Raw genomic sequence first — 15,458 nt, 5'->3', positions numbered from 1 at the left:
ATATAAACCCATGGCTCAACTTTGGCCTGATATATAATTTCCCCAAGATCCGGCCTGGGGTAACTTTGAGTCGTCTGCATCGCCTACGAAGTTGCTTGTTTCAGTTTGTTGTGTCTATTTGGAAAGACCAAATTGCATTTTTCCTACATTTGTCGAAGAAAGTTCTCGAACTTGCTCTCTAGGTTTGGCCGACGCTTTTATACTTCAGCTTACACTTAAATCTGCTTTAACTTGATATTCCGACATAATAGTTATTCCGCACTACCTTACATTAGTTCAAATTCCCTAAGCATTGTTTTAGCACTATTCTAGCTATACTTCTTACTCTATTCTGACTCCTCTAATTTCCATATTCCGTTCCATTCCATTCCATATCTTTAAAAGCATATATTCGCACAAAGCTTGAGATAGAAAGGAGCAAAAAAAAAAAAAATTCAAAACATACACAGAAATTAAAAAAACATCAACATACGACACACACAGAGTTTAAAGAAAATTCAAACATACACAGAATTTTAAAAAAAAACTTCCCCATACTCAAAAATTAAAAATGCTCAGATCGATCACGTCAAGTTCCATCAAGCAGGGACAGCGGTACTCGGCCAAAGCTTTTCAGCACCAGCAGGCGTCGGGCCCGCACCAGCCGCAGAGATTTTTCACGAACTTCGTGGAGCAGCAGCAGCAGCCCGGCCTGGCCTTGCCCCAGCAGCAGGCCGCCCTGTACGCGGCGGACGGGCAGTCGGCCCGGATGTTTTCGACCATCCAGTCGCCTTCCGCGATTCTCGGCGCGGCAGGCACCGCGGCCACCACGGGTGGCCCTGCAGCCACTGCGGGACCCGGATCCCCAGCTAAGGCGGTGGCCCCCGGTGGCTCCACCGCGGGAAACGCGGCTACCGGGCGGCTGCTGAAAATTTTCGACCAGTGCCTCAAGGAAAATTCAACCTACGACTTGGCCACAGGCCGCATTTCCGGCGGTGTGAACAAGTTCTGGGATGCCGTCAGGCAGATAATCCCCATTTATAGGGAGTTGGCATACGCGGGAGTGCTAAAAGAGAAGAGAATGGCAGAATTCGTCTCATTGTTGAGAAATGGGCTCCGAATCCACCGTTTGGAACTTTCCAAGATGAAGAAAAACTTGGACAAGGATGCAAACAACCCAATAAAGGACATCCACCACTTGCTCACGTGTGCGATCCGCGAGGTCTCGTACAACTTGCTTGACGGACTTGTTGTAATGAATTCGCACGGCCTTACTCATCTTTTCAAGGCCTACAAGGACTTGGGATTTACGTACGAGGCGGTGCACATCTGGGAGACGGGAAAGAACAACCCGGACTTGCATAAACTCTTCACTTCCGAGCCGGTTTTGGGATCCATCTTCCCATTTTTGGTCGAGTCGGGAGACTTCGACTTTGAGGAAGTTTGGGACATGTACAGCCAGATCAAGGCGTCAAAGGCACCAAACGAGAAGCTCCACAACGAGTTGCAGGTGGGTATGATTCGCGTTTGCTTGTTTAAGGAGCGCACAAACTACGCATTGCAGATTTTCAAGCAGCTCACCGAGGATGTGTACTCAACCTTCAACTCGAAGGGGGTCGAGCCTCCTATCAACGTCAAGAGCTACATGACGATGGCCCACTTGTCGTTTATTGGCTTTTGCAAGGATATCGACACTGCGGACTACTTTTTCAAGGATGCCGTTTCCGAGTCGATGCCATACCTGACACCTTTGCAGCTCAACTTCATCAAGAAGTACTTGGCAAACACCTGGCAGATCACACACGACTACCAGAGGGTCAAACACATCTGGTTGGTCACCTGGAAGCATTATGAGTCTCGCCACACTTCGAACTCGTCTGTTTCTTCTTCTTTGAACGACTCCTTCCTCTCGATCTTCTTCAGTAAGTACCGCCACTTCTCGCCTGCTGCATTCGGCGAGTTGCAGACTCTAGTTGCCGATTACAGCAAGATCCGGCCTGTGGATGAACCATTCATCAATGTTCTGCTTTCGAAATCGACTTCGTGGCACAATTCAGAGACTTTCCAGTACATCTTGGCCACCGCCAACTCGCACCAGTTTTCCAAGACAAACGTGTTTTACAGATGCTGCTTGAAGGCCACAGGTGCCGTTAAGATCGATCCCGACAGCATTTTGTCTCTTTTCCGCCAGCTTTTGGCCACAAACGCTGCTTCCGGTATGAAATACATTGCTCATGCCGACTGGGTTGCACTCAGAGATGCTACGGTGAACTCATCGCAGCTTTTCTCGTTTGAAAACCCTGGCGAGAGAATCGACTTGTACTTTAAGCTGTGGAAGCTTTGCTCGCCTTACTTTATCTCCTTGGAGAACTTCAAGAATTACATCTACAAGGACATCAAGTTGAACTACAACTATTCTAGAATTTACCAGCAAATGCCTAACATTCGTTCCGACGATCTCCATATTCCCGAGATCAGGTACATGCGTAGGAACTCTGCCATTGAGAACTACATTGGCTATGCTTACTGAGAAAAACTGATGATATTGATTTATATTAGTTGAGTTGATCCTAATAGTTGAACTGGTATCTAGTGGTTTCTAGTGGTTGCTACTGGCTTCTACTGGCTTCTAGTTCACCTCAGTTAAGCTGATGACTTTCACTCTATTTTACTTTATCTTCATTTTATTCCTTTTCCACTTTTTCATTTTAATCCCTCTCTCATTTGCTGCTTCTTTATCTTTCCATCTTATTCTGCCTCTACTATTACTTACTATACTCTTTCCTCCCGTGCTCATTCGGGTCTCTATTCTCATTTATGATACGGTTACGTTTATTCTCTCTGTCTTTTCTTATCATTGCCACTATCTTACTTACTCCCTTCTTGGGTACCTAATTCTTTAATTGGTTCGTTGAATTCTACGTTATTCCACAATTTTTCAAAAGGAAGTAGAGTAAAATAAATAAAAATGTTTATTTGGTGCAGGGATGTTAATGCTTTGCCGACACCCAACACAGATCGTCGGGTATTTTGGTAATCTGATAGCTGATTATTATTTTATTCTTTTATCAATTACTTTATCGTTTATCTTTCAGTATTTAGTATTTCTTCAATACATACCATTTTTGCCCTTTTATCGCCTAACACTCTGTGCTCCACTTCATTCTTCTGCCATCATATCTACTTGCCTCCACACTATATAGCCAATTCGGAACAAAATACATTTCTGCTCATTTCTCCACATTTTACACAATCTTCACACAAATGTCTTCAATCTCCAATCTGCCCAACAGAAGTGCAACTTCAGTTTTCCTCACATGCCAGCCATCTAGAATTGCAGACTTGAAGCTAGTTTTCCTCGGTGAATCATCAGTGGGGAAGTCATCAATCATCCAACGGTTCCAAAACAATACTTTTAACGAAGGAAAAGCATCAACCATAGGAGCGGCGTTTATCTCGAAGAAAATCTTGAGAAAGGAGACAGCCAGCAAGAACATCAGCCTCATAAACTTGCAGATATGGGATACTGCCGGACAAGAGCGGTTCCACAACTTGACACCTCTATACTACCGGAATTCGAACGTTGCATTGGTTGTTTTTGACCTTACAGACTCGTTTTCATTTCAGAAAGCAGGGTATTGGATCAGCGAGTTGAAAGATTACATGAATGAGGGGTCTGAAGGCGAATCTCCAAGGCTTAAGGTCATTCTGGTGGGCAGCAAGCTGGACTTGTTGCCGTTGAAACCTGTAAATGACGAAATTCCACCTTTTGAGCGAAAACTTCAGGCTGATTCATTCCAACCTTGCCCTTTCAACTCACAGATTGAGTCATTTCTGGCGGCCCACCGGGGAATTGTGTGCGGAAAATGGTTCAGAACAAGCTCAAAGATGAATATAGGCATCGCGGAGTTGTTCGACTACATTCTCGAGACGATCGACGCATCGCTATACCACTCTTACGACGATCAGAAAGCCAAGAAGTCTTCGATGACGGTCGATCTTCATCTGAGGGCAACCAAGGCCAGTTGCCAGTGCTAGTTTATGCCGAGAAATGCGATTCCCATTCCGTATAGAAATAGAAGCACTTGCAGAATAATCAAGTAATACTGCACTTCTGGATTTAGCGACAGTCCAAGTGCCAAGTATTCGGCATTTACCAGATACCGCCAGCTGCGCCACAACCAGAGGTTGGCAACCGTTAGTACGAGCAGGATGCAAAACTGCAAATGCCACTTTTCCGGCTGCCCGCTTTTTCTATCGTTGATCAATGCGACGATCTCCAGGTCGCCGTTTCCGGCGGCATTTCCAGCGGCTGACCCACTGTTTGCGACACGCTCGCTGTCGCGATTGAATTGGCCATCCTCGTCTCTTTCGATTTTCTCGTCTTTCACACTGTTTATGCTGCCATGGTCGTCCTCACCACTCATAAAAGACAGCACAGCATCATCTCCGGCAAGTTTCTGGTAGATGAGCCTCATTGCAGCCACTATTTCGGGAGCACTTGGCCTATTTTCTCTGTTTGGATCTGTCATCCGTCGAATGAGGTCAACCCAGTCGGATAGCAGCCAGTTTTCGTCTCTGGCGTCGTTCTTCGATGCGCATAGAGGCCGGATTGTGTCCATTGTGTTAAAGGAGCGGCACTCGAGGATCTCTGTTCGAATTCCGGCAGGTGAAGATGAACGAAATGGCAGATTATTGAAGCAGAGGTAATATAGTATCATTCCCAGCGAGTAGACGTCGGAGGAATGTGTGAATTCCTTTAGTTTGTGCTTCCCCTGGTGTACATCCAGCTGGAATAACTCGGGAGCACAAAACTCAAGCGTTCCGGTCGTTCCTGTAGATGTTCTGTGCGCATTTTCCATGGTTGACTCTCCAAAATCGCTCACCAGCAACGTTGGGATCTTGTTGAGCTCGGAAATGGACGTGATTGGCCGGTATTCCGGTGGGAAACTGGTCTTAAACAAGCAGTTGGACGGCTTCAAGTCGCGGTGGATGATTTTGAGCCGGTGGAGATATGCCACACCGTTTACTGCATCGTTAAATATCTTGAAGATCTCGTAGTTGGTCAAAAACCGGGCATTTTTCTGGCTGTATTTGGCCTCATCGAATATTTTCGCACTTTTCTCGCCTGTACGAGTCTCTGATTCGCTCAATCTTCTCATTCTTCGACGCATCTTCTCCCTGTTGATGTCAAACCGAGGATTGGCAACCGAATTGACAAACTGCTCGAGATCTCCGCCCCCACAGTACTCATACAAAATGAATATTACAGGAACTTTGGGCCCGAACTTGGTGAGTTGGTCTATCTCCAACCAAACGTGATTGTACCGGACAATATTACCCGATCCGGACTCTGATGCTGCCCGATATGCCTTGTCGCTTAGATTGTACAAGAATTGGACCTCATTGAGGATTTTCAGCAAGTTTGGCACATTGTTGCCGATGGCAATCTTTTTCAATGCAAATACTCCCAGATTCAAACCCATGAGCTCGTGCTCTACTTTGTAAACCACGCCGTTTGATCCGTGGCCTAATGTCTGCAGAACTTTAAAGAATTTCTTGAAGTAGCCTTGGTTGATGAGCTGGTATGGAATGTTATCACTCTTTTGATTTTCTTCACTTTTCTCACTCTCTACACTTTCTATCTTTTCACTCTCTTCACCTTCTATCTTTTCATTCTCTTCACCTCCTACCTTTTCATTCTCCTCACTTTCCTTTGCCTCAGCATCAGATATAGCCTTCTGCACAATTCCACGTGACGACTCTTTGTTTGGCCAGTCTATCTGTGCCAATAATCTGAAATAATCTCCCCTTAAAAGGTCTCCAGAACTTGTGGTGATGTACCTAGCCTGGTCACCTTGCCCATTAGTGCCTGCATCACTACTCTTTCTTCTTTTTCTCGCACCAAGACTCTCCGGCTCAACATCGGCATAGCTTCTTTTTCCATTCTCATCTTCCAATCTCAAAGCTACATCTGACAGACTTTCACCGGATGACAGCACAAAATCGCGCAGATTACTGCTTTCTCGCCTTGAAAAAGGACTGTGTGATCTGTGCTCCTGATTCTTGTTTCTGGGCACAAATGGGCTCGAAATTCGGTTTATATACCCACAATTTGCACAAACAAATTCGAAATTGCCACTTCTTGAAAACCTCGGCCTGCCGGACCCATGCTGGTGCCTGTGCTGCCTGTTTCCAGTTTCAGAACCGTCTTTTCCATTGTATCCATCCAGACTTAAAAGCTCGAATCGGTTAGTTTCCGAATCGTAGATCACCAGTGAGTTTGATTGCAAATTTTTGCTGTAGTATGGTTAGTATACTGTCTGGAATTGGTCGAAGGACTTAGATAATGTGCTAATGATAGTCATAGTGAGTACTGCAAGAATTGAGGAAGTAGTTGTGGATTCACATGCAAAACTGGCTCAAATATATGCGTAAGCCAATTTCAAAGCATATGGGTCATGAACATTCTTCACTGACATCAGACCAGCAAGTAAGGTATGATAAGCATGATACAATATGATGTAAGATGTAAGATGTAAGATGTATGGTATATGATGTACAATGTATGATAAGTATGATATATGATAAGTATGATGTATGATGTATAATATATAGTATATGCTAAGTCTGATGTATGATGTACGATGCATGCTGTAATATCCTCTGTATGATGTATAATATGTGATAAGTCTGATGCTATAATATCTTCTGTTGTGCATGTTATATTACCTTGTGCTATATCCCATCCTCTTTTATACTTACTGAACTATACTCAGGCCGGAATCTCCTGATTGAACCACACTGCTTTCTCTATTATACCTAACAATCGACATGTTCGTATTATATTAATGCTAACAGAAATATAAAAGCAGGAAAACCAGAATTGCAGTCGTAAATGTAAATTCATGAAAAGAATGCACTTGATCTATTTATCTAATATGCAGCCCGAGTTTTCCCCCTACCTTGCCTTATATAGCCGAGGCCTCTTCCCCTTTTTTTGGCACCCCACATTTTAATTATTCTTCCTCGCTCCAGATTTTATTCAGAATGGATTATACCAATTTCGCTACACATTATCATGAAGCCAGGTTTTGCAAGAACTGGAAAGCTACAATTCGTTAGGTAATTTTATTATTTGTTTCTATTGGGTACTATTATCATCATTTATATGCTTAGCAACTTTTCCGTGTCCATATCCTCATCCTCACTATCAAACCTACCTTTGGACTGTATGCTTTTCTTCCTTGGAATCGAAAACGGGTCCAGATTCAATAATTGCGTAGTGTCCATTTCGCTCGCCGGAACTCCGACTCTCGTTGTTGCATTTCTGTCGTTATATATGCTATCTGTATCATCCTCTTTTTGCATTCTTATTCCTATGCTTGGGTCTGTTTCTCCCTCGTTTTCGTCATAATACCCATTTTCTTCATTCTCCTCGTCGTTTTCATTGTTCCCAAGCTCTGAAACTAATGCACTGTACTGGGCTTGCATAGAAACACGCTCTGCGAGATGTTTTCCAAGTTTTCGCCTTAAAGCAGACACCTCTATCTTTAACTGTTTGTTTTCTTGCACCAGTTTGGATTGCCGCAGTGCCCAGCTTCTGTTATCACGGCTAACATCGCCGATTTTCTTCCTCAAGCAGCTCATTTCCTCCCTTTTTATATCACATTCAGATCGAAGTTTCGCGTTCTTGAGCTCATACTCTCTATTTTTCTTCTTTAAAGCGCGTATTTCCTTGAGCAACGCCTCCTTTGTTATACCTTCCTGCTTCCAGATCACTCCACTAGTGCGTAGATCAGGGTTATTTGCTCTTTCCTCTCTTCTTTTCTTCCCATAAGCGATCTTATCTAGTTCTTTCTTCTGCCGACTCAACTGCTTCCGTTTTGCCCATAATGTAGGGTCGATATCCGCAAATGCCTGCGAGCCCATGTATGGAGTGCCTAATTGTGTGATTTAGTGCCGAAAAATATGTCTATCGAGTCTGCTTGGAAGCCTTTGGCCGGGTATGCTTTTATTTCACTCCTCATACCTTGTTAATGCTAGACCAAAAGGCTCCGCGGCTATCTTATTTTTTATTTTTATTTTTATTTTTATTTTTATTTTTATTTTTATTTTTATTTTTATTTTTATTTTTATTTTTATTTTTTATTTTTTTATATTTCCATTTTTTCTCTATTGTTTTGCCGTGTGGTGCTGCTTAGTGCGGCTTTAACGAATATGACGCAAATTCACAGTGGTGGGATTTAGTGCAGGCCAAGTACAGGATCGAGTTATTCGAGGACCACCAAGAATTGTGAGCAAGAAAGAACAAGAAGACCAACATAATAAAAATAGCAGGATTCTTAAAATGGCAAAAATTTGGTAGAAAAATGTAAAGCATTAGCACTATGTCTCTAACTCTGGTTTACCCCGTTTAAAGCAGCTTGATCGAAAAGTTCAAAAATATAAATTAAATGAAATGGAATGGAAAACAGCGAGTCGGAAATTGAAGTCACGGCGTCGCAAGCTAATGCTGGACGCTCATTGGTCGATAGCCCCGTCGTTCGTCGCAAAATTTTTCTTTCTTGTGCTCGCGAATTTCCGACCAATACAGTCGATTGAAAGGGTCGCAAAACCGAGAGTTTTTTTTTGTTTTGTTTTTTGTCTTTCGGCAGTGCAAACAGGGAGTCGAAAAAAAGAAATATATATAAGGAGTAAAAAATCAAGTACGTGTGCATGGGTATGCAAATACAAATAAATGCAGGATCCCATTTTCCTTTTTCCTTTTCCCTTTTCTGCACAGTTTCTTTTCCTAGGTGGATTTGTTTTGATTGGTCAGATTGCATCCATTCTTTCATTTTTTAGAGAAAGAGGAGACAGACAGACAGATCAGGTAGCATCAGGAAAAGGAGGAAAGTATTTTTTTTCTAGACAGAGAAAATCGACCCGACGAACACAAAGTAGTGAAAAGCAACGGGAGAAACAGAAATGAGCACGAACCAGTTTGAGGCAGAGAACAAAGAGCAGGGCAAGGCGAACAGGGACGAGGAGGAGAAGGCAGTGACTGAAGTGAGCACGGAAGAAGTTGCATCAGCAGTTGCAGCAGCAACACAACAGCAGCAGCAACAGCAGGCAGGCGAAAATGCAGACAACGAGATGGAAAAAGAGGACAGCAGCGACAACAAGGAGTCGACAACACAAGAGGAGTTCTTCCTCGCGCAGCTCAAGGAGATCACGGACTCGATTTCGAGCTCTTTTGACAGCATAGCAGCGACAATGGAGGACTTGAGGGTGAAGGCAGGCACGATAGCCAGTCTTTCGGCATCGCTTGTGAACGGGACGGGCGAGGTGGGCCCCAAGGGCATCGCGGACAAGGACATAGATGGCCGGTTGATGCTTCTAGAGGTGGCCCAGCAGGCACAGAACGGGTTGGTGAAGGCTGCGGAGTCGTTGGCAGCCGGAAACTCGCTCACACAGTACCAGGACTTGAACCCAAGGCGGCTGTCGTCGGGCAGCGGCTCCGTGCCGGAGATCGACCTCAATCCACGTGCGAAGAACGTTTATGATCTCTGGGATGAGTGGACGGAGGGATACCGGGGCCAGAGGCCTTTAAAATTCCTCGAGTTGCATTTTGGCACGAAGTGGAGGCGCGGCCGGATCGCCAAGAGTGCCCAACGGAGGAAGAAGGTGGTTGAGTTCATCGAGGGCGAGCTGAAGCGGTTCCCGATGAAAAAACCCGCCGAGGTGGTCCGCGACCTCGATATATACCGGAAAAGCAGGGGCAAGGGGCTTTTCTGGCTCTACGGGTCGCTCCCTGACCGTCTCTACGACGATGCGGGCAATGTAGCCGAGGGAATTCGCGGTGTGCCGGCAGAAGAACCTCCGAGAAAGAGGTCCCGGAAGTCCGACACGCGGACGATGGACGAGGTCGCGGAGGCGACAGCTGCAGCGGCCGTGGCGGCTCAGGATGAGCACAAGGAGGCCGAGGGGGCGGAGGCTGAGAAGGAGGAGGCCGACGCGACGACCGACCCGGCATTGGCCAAGATGGGGTTGGAGAAGAAGCAGTGAGAAATTGGGAAGGACGTAAGAAGAAATGAGGAGTGGTGATGGACTAGAACGTTTACAGTATGTTTTGAGTCGTGATATGGGTTTGTTTTGTTTTTGATTTGATTTGATTTGTATTTGGATTTGGATTTGGATTTGGATTAGGATTTGGATCTTGATTTAGATTTTGTTCTGGATATGGATATGGATATAGATCTTGTTTTGGATCTTGTTCTGTATATGGATCTTGATTTGATTTGATTTGGATATAGATCCTAATCTTGACCTCCATCTTGAATTCCTTCGTGATCCCATTTCTGATCTCATTCTTGCTTTTGCTTGAGTTTGATGGTGATTTGCTTTTTGTTTCTTGTATTGCTATAGTTTTGTGTTATTGATAGTACGATTGGTGAGGTTAAAACGAGGACACTTGTTTTTTACTCTGTTCACTTCCACACTGTGTAAAGTCGTATATTGTGTGCTAAATTGGATTTATTAAATATACTGATTGTCCGCCGATTGACTGTTCATTGATTTATTCACTATTCATTCACTATTAATTGACTATTCATTAACTATTCATTCACTATTCATTCACTATTAGTCAACTCGTAATAGTTTCGTCCACCGTCGCGTCTATATGTACTGCCCCTGCCTTGTTAATGAAAAGAAAGACTCATAAGGATTAAATGTATTTAAGCATGCGAATTTCCCCCTTTTATTTAATCTATTGTGTAGTTCTTTACTTCTATACTTTTCATTTCTCTGACATTCAAAATGCTCAATATATTAGTTTACGAGAAACTTCATGAAGTAATCGGCGTCATACTTGAACCAATTAACCAAAATATTACATGAATATTAATTGCATAACAATGAACTATTTGACCACATCATTTTAATGCATTAATTGGCAGATTATTTCGTGATATTGGATACATTAAAAATTGAAACTTAGTATCATTCTTAAGACTTCATCAAAGCAGGATTCAGTCGTGATTCTCTACACTTTGTACTAGGTCCTTTGCATATACTCTAATCGGTGTACGCATCCTACATAAACTGCATGCTTGTTAGTGCATTCCTAATTTTCCTATTTCAGTTATTCTTCCTAACTGATATACTTATCTAATCCCTGCCATAGTCTGCATTTCCCCTAGATTGTAATTGCCATATAAATAAGTTTGCTTTTTAATTTAGTCTGTTCCATAATCTCTTTCCGTACCTCATATAGTGAAAATTTGGTACACTATCATATTACTATACATAAAAGCAAGCATATCTTTTCCAGCTCAACATGGCTTTAGTCATAGTAAGAGAACGATTCTTACATATCCTCACTTGATTCACCTTGCCACCTAAGATAAAATAACTAGCACTGCAATGTTATGATTGCAAACAGCAAATAAACGTTCTTAAAGGAGATCAATTCATAACATCGAATTTTATCAACTGCATATGCTTGAGGAACTACACGCAATACTGTCTTCTTTAAATACTTCTCACTGTGCATCTCTACCTGGCTGTTTTTTGTACAGTTTTAACAAATAGTACGACTAGTATTAGAACAGTCTGGCTGGCACTTGTCTGGATTATTTATTAGGATTACCACATCCACTTGTTCATCTAGGACGCGGTAATATTCAAGCTGTGTATATACACCGACATTTTGTCTTAGAACAAATTGTATATGCTGCTTCTTTACAAGCTTATCCACCACGAAATACTCGTAATTCTCTATTTCAGGCAAGATACATAATTAATACACTGACACCGATCTATATTCAGACAGCACACCTGCTGTTTACCATTAATTCATTGGTTAGAATCCAAACGGATTGTCTGGAGTGGCATTTGCAAGATTTGCCTGTCTACCAGTTTTCTGAGCAGGCAGTTGGGGGCCATTTCCAAAACCTAGACCTGTAGGTTGGGCCATAAGAGGCTGATTTGACTGCTGGGCTTGTTGAGATGCTAAAGATGTGCTTGCCATCATTCCAGTGAGCTGGTTAACACCAAATGAGGTTTGCGGTTGCTGAAATGAAGTTTGGGGTTGCTGGAATGAAGTCTGAGGCATCTGCATAGGCTGAGTTTGCATTGGTTGAAATCCTGTTTGCATAGGCTGAGCTTGAATTGGTTGGAATCCTGTTTGCATTGGTTGAGTCTGCATTGGTTGGAATCCTGTTTGCATAGGCTGAAATCCCGTTTGTATTGGTTGAGTTTGCATAGGCTGAATTCCTGTTTGTATAGGTTGAAATCCTGTTGGCATAGACTGAAATCCTGTTGGCATAGACTGAAATCCTGTCTGCATTGGCCCAGTTTTCTGAATCGTAACACCCGTCGGCTGGAGCTTCACCAATGTGGCTGGTGGCTGTCCAAACGTGGTCTGCGGAAGAGGAAGAACACCAGTTGGCTGTTGGCCAAAAGTTGTAACGGGCAAAAAACCGGTCTGCTGACCAGTCAAGGCAGGAATCATCGATATTGGCACAAAACCAGTCGGCATTGCCGAGAGCGGGACTCGAACAGAGGACGCAGTCGGCTGGGCGGCAACAGGCTGCACCGGTGCAGCGTTTGTCGTAGTGACGGGCCTGACGGGCACAGGAGTTGCCGCAGGAACGCTTGGTTGTTCCGCTGGCTGGGCCTGCGGCTTCTTGGTAGGTTCCATCGGCTTGAGATCTAGCAAGTCCTGGATCGAGCCCGTCAACTGGGCCTGCGGCTGGGCCGCCGGCTTCTCCTCCTCTCCGCCGGCACGCGATGCCGGCCTTATGGCCCATGCCTCGTCCTCAAACTTGCTTCCTGAAGTTTTTGGCTTTTCGGAATCTTGCGGCCTGCCTTCGGACTTACCCTCGGGGTTGCCAGAATTGTCCTTCAAGCTGCCGTCGGAACCGCTGAACAACCCGCCGGCCTGCGTTCCTCCGGCTTGCGAACCGCCGGAATGCTGCTGGCTCTTTCTCCGATCGAATTTGTCGTCCAAGTGCCTCATGACCTTCAAAACGTCCCCTTCCTTTAACCCGAGAGTGCGCAGAAGAGGCTGTGTGATATCCTCAAGCACAGAATCATCCATCTGCTCGCGTGCAAACGTCCGCGAATACTGCTCGCACATATTCGCATCTACTCCACATGCCAAAAAGAAGTTGAACCAGTACTCGTAAGATTTCTCACTGACAGGCGACTCTTTGTCCGGTTGATCCTTTGGATGTTTCTTGCCTGCACTTTCTGCACCGCCTGTAACCTCTTTCTCCTCCTTTTCCTTCTTGTCCTTCTTGTCCTTGCGGTCTTTCTTGTTTTCCACCTTATACCGATCCAAAGAAACTCCCATAAGCCGTTCAACATACTCCAAATCCTCAACGGACAATTTCTGGGCGGCAACGGCAATCTTGACACCATTTATCTTGTGTAAGTGGATCTTTCCATCCTGAACACCAAGAAATTCGGCCTCGACTTTGAAAGCGCCGGTGCGGTCGATCCAGGTGCGCACCCTGTGCGGGTTTGGTTTCGACAGGTCGCGCTTGCCGTGGTGCGGGCGCTTTGCGCGCTCACGCTCCCGTTCGTCCGCCAACCGCACGCGCTGCCGCTCCTCGTACGTCTTCAACTCGCGGGCACGGCGGTCCTGGCGCCGCCTCTCACGCGCCAACTCCTGGCGCTCGCGCTCCAGACGCGCCTCTCGCGCCTGCACAGCCTTCTCCTGGGCGGCGTTCTCCTGCGCTGCAGCGGCCGCGGCCGCGGACGCCTCCTCGCCCCGCGCGGAATTTTTTCGGTTCTTTCTCGGGCCCTGCGACGAACCCGACGTCGCGGATTTCCCCTTTCGCCCGAACAGCTTCCTCCACGATCCCCCGCCCGCCTCTTCGCCTCCCACGACCTTAATATAGTTCGAGGGAACAACTCCCTTTTTCCCCGTGGCAATATTCTCCACCATCCACCACTCCTTGGACTTCCGGTCATTCACAATGTACACCAAGTCGCCCTCGTAGCACGTTAACTCATCGGGCGACGCCGCCGAAAAATCGTACAGGATTTTCCCCTGCGGCCGGTGCGACGGCTTCGATGCCTCCTCGATGTCCTTCAGCGCCGACATTGACGTTAGGCCCTTCATGTCGGCCAAAATCGACACAATGGCATTTGCCGCGTCTTTGCTGCCCGCGTGCAATTCGTACGAGGCTGCGGGGTTCTTGAAATCAAGAAAAACGTGTTTTTTCTCGTTGTTGTAGTTTGTCAAATCGCGGACCGTCCAGCTGCGGGGGCTCGACGAGCCCTCCGGCGTAATAAACACCTGCGAGTCGCCTATCTCGAGCACCGCCTCGCGTTTTTTCTTGCCCTCGATCTCGTACACCTTCCACGTGAAAAACTCGTCCTTGTAGAATTCCTCCGAGGGCGACGAGTCGGGCCTCCGCGGCATTTGAGGGGCCTCCTCCTCCTCTGGTGGCTGACTCTCGCCGCCTGCCACACCGCGCCCATTCTGCGGTCTCCGTGGCATTGCCGGTGCCTCATCCTCGCTCTCCGCAGCACTTGCTGTTTCTGTATTTCTTTGATCTCTCTGATCTCTTTCATCTCCTTCATTTCTTTGATTCCTCTGATCTCTTTTACTTTCTTCATTTCTTCGATTTCCTTCACTCTCTTCATTTCTTTCCTCATTTCTTCCAACTCCTTCACTTCCTTCCTCATTTCTTCCAACTCCTTCACTTCCTTCCTCACTGCCTGCTTCATCTCTCTCTACTCTTTGAGGTGGCTTTGGAAACTTCCCTAATGCCGACGTCGACCCATAAACGTTCAAATTCTGCATCTCTCCACTTGCAGCCCCCGAATCACCAATTTCAATATAATTGGCAGGAACAAATCCAAACTCCGCACCCCCACTTGTCCCAACCAACGTCCAGTTGCCATCCGATGTGTCGTAAACATCAAAAAGGGTCCCTTCTTTAAAAGAAAGCTCCTCATCTGTCTGCTTGTCGTAATCATACATTGCAGTTGCTTTAGACTGGACTTTTGTTGGCTCGATGTACGTAGAAGGGACCAAACCAACCGGCTCGGCCACATCCGCATCCAAAACACGCTTTTTCACCTTCCACCAGTCGTCCGTCTCCGATTTCTCCAGTAAATAAAGGATATCATCCTGCTTAATGCTTAGTTCCTCCTCCGTTTGGGCATCATAGTCATACAAGGCTGTATAAACACCCAAAAATTTCGATGTCATGTCTATAGGTTGTAAATTTATCAACACTGCCTGCTCTGCTCTCGGCCTGTACTGCCTCTTGTCTTTCTAGCCGTGTGTCAAATGTAGTAATTGGTCTAATTGCGGTATGCTAAATTCTTGCACTGCTAATTCCAATTGTGCAACAACGCAGATATTCTCTAAGTAAATGTTTTATCCACCAAAAAGCCGGTCAATTCTATAATATCAACCTGTGGCCTTTCTCTGGAATATTCTCCCTTCGTTTATATATATTTGTTTCCTCTTC

General features: G+C 45.4%; 6 protein-coding genes across 6 annotated transcripts; 3 read left to right on the top strand and 3 right to left on the bottom strand.

Moving 5' to 3' along the window:
* Positions 1-550: 550 nt before the first annotated feature.
* BRETT_002634 (uncharacterized protein) lies at positions 551-2,509 on the top strand (the record flags this gene model as incomplete). Its single annotated transcript, XM_041281156.1, has 1 exon — positions 551-2,509. One exon carries the CDS (start codon positions 551-553, stop codon positions 2,507-2,509), a length of 1,959 nt encoding a protein of 652 aa, XP_041138947.1.
* A 734-nt stretch (positions 2,510-3,243) lies between these two features.
* Positions 3,244-4,017, top strand: BRETT_002633 (uncharacterized protein; the record flags this gene model as incomplete). The annotated part of the gene is made up of 1 exon (XM_041281155.1): positions 3,244-4,017. The coding sequence occupies one exon, from the start codon at positions 3,244-3,246 to the stop codon at positions 4,015-4,017; it is 774 nt and encodes a 257-aa protein (XP_041138946.1).
* A 58-nt stretch (positions 4,018-4,075) lies between these two features.
* On the bottom strand, positions 4,076-6,815 carry BRETT_002632 (uncharacterized protein; the record flags this gene model as incomplete). The annotated part of the gene is made up of 3 exons (XM_041281154.1): positions 4,076-4,085; positions 4,108-6,279; positions 6,802-6,815. 3 exons carry the CDS (start codon positions 6,813-6,815, stop codon positions 4,076-4,078), a joined length of 2,196 nt encoding a protein of 731 aa, XP_041138945.1.
* Positions 6,816-7,146: 331 nt separating this feature from the next.
* Positions 7,147-7,911, bottom strand: BRETT_002631 (uncharacterized protein; the record flags this gene model as incomplete). Its single annotated transcript, XM_041281153.1, has 1 exon — positions 7,147-7,911. The coding sequence occupies one exon, from the start codon at positions 7,909-7,911 to the stop codon at positions 7,147-7,149; it is 765 nt and encodes a 254-aa protein (XP_041138944.1).
* Positions 7,912-8,949: 1,038 nt separating this feature from the next.
* Positions 8,950-10,029, top strand: BRETT_002630 (uncharacterized protein; the record flags this gene model as incomplete). Its single annotated transcript, XM_041281152.1, has 1 exon — positions 8,950-10,029. One exon carries the CDS (start codon positions 8,950-8,952, stop codon positions 10,027-10,029), a length of 1,080 nt encoding a protein of 359 aa, XP_041138943.1.
* Positions 10,030-11,827: 1,798 nt separating this feature from the next.
* BRETT_002629 (uncharacterized protein) lies at positions 11,828-15,193 on the bottom strand (the record flags this gene model as incomplete). Its single annotated transcript, XM_041281151.1, has 1 exon — positions 11,828-15,193. One exon carries the CDS (start codon positions 15,191-15,193, stop codon positions 11,828-11,830), a length of 3,366 nt encoding a protein of 1,121 aa, XP_041138942.1.
* Positions 15,194-15,458: the final 265 nt, after the last annotated feature.

The sequence above is a fragment of the Brettanomyces bruxellensis genome, chromosome 9 (assembly GCF_011074885.1).
Source record: "Brettanomyces bruxellensis chromosome 9, complete sequence".
Classification (NCBI taxonomy): domain Eukaryota; kingdom Fungi; phylum Ascomycota; class Pichiomycetes; order Pichiales; family Pichiaceae; genus Brettanomyces; species Brettanomyces bruxellensis.
Note: the sequence above shows the minus strand (reverse complement) of the source record. Positions and strands in the feature narration are given on the sequence as shown.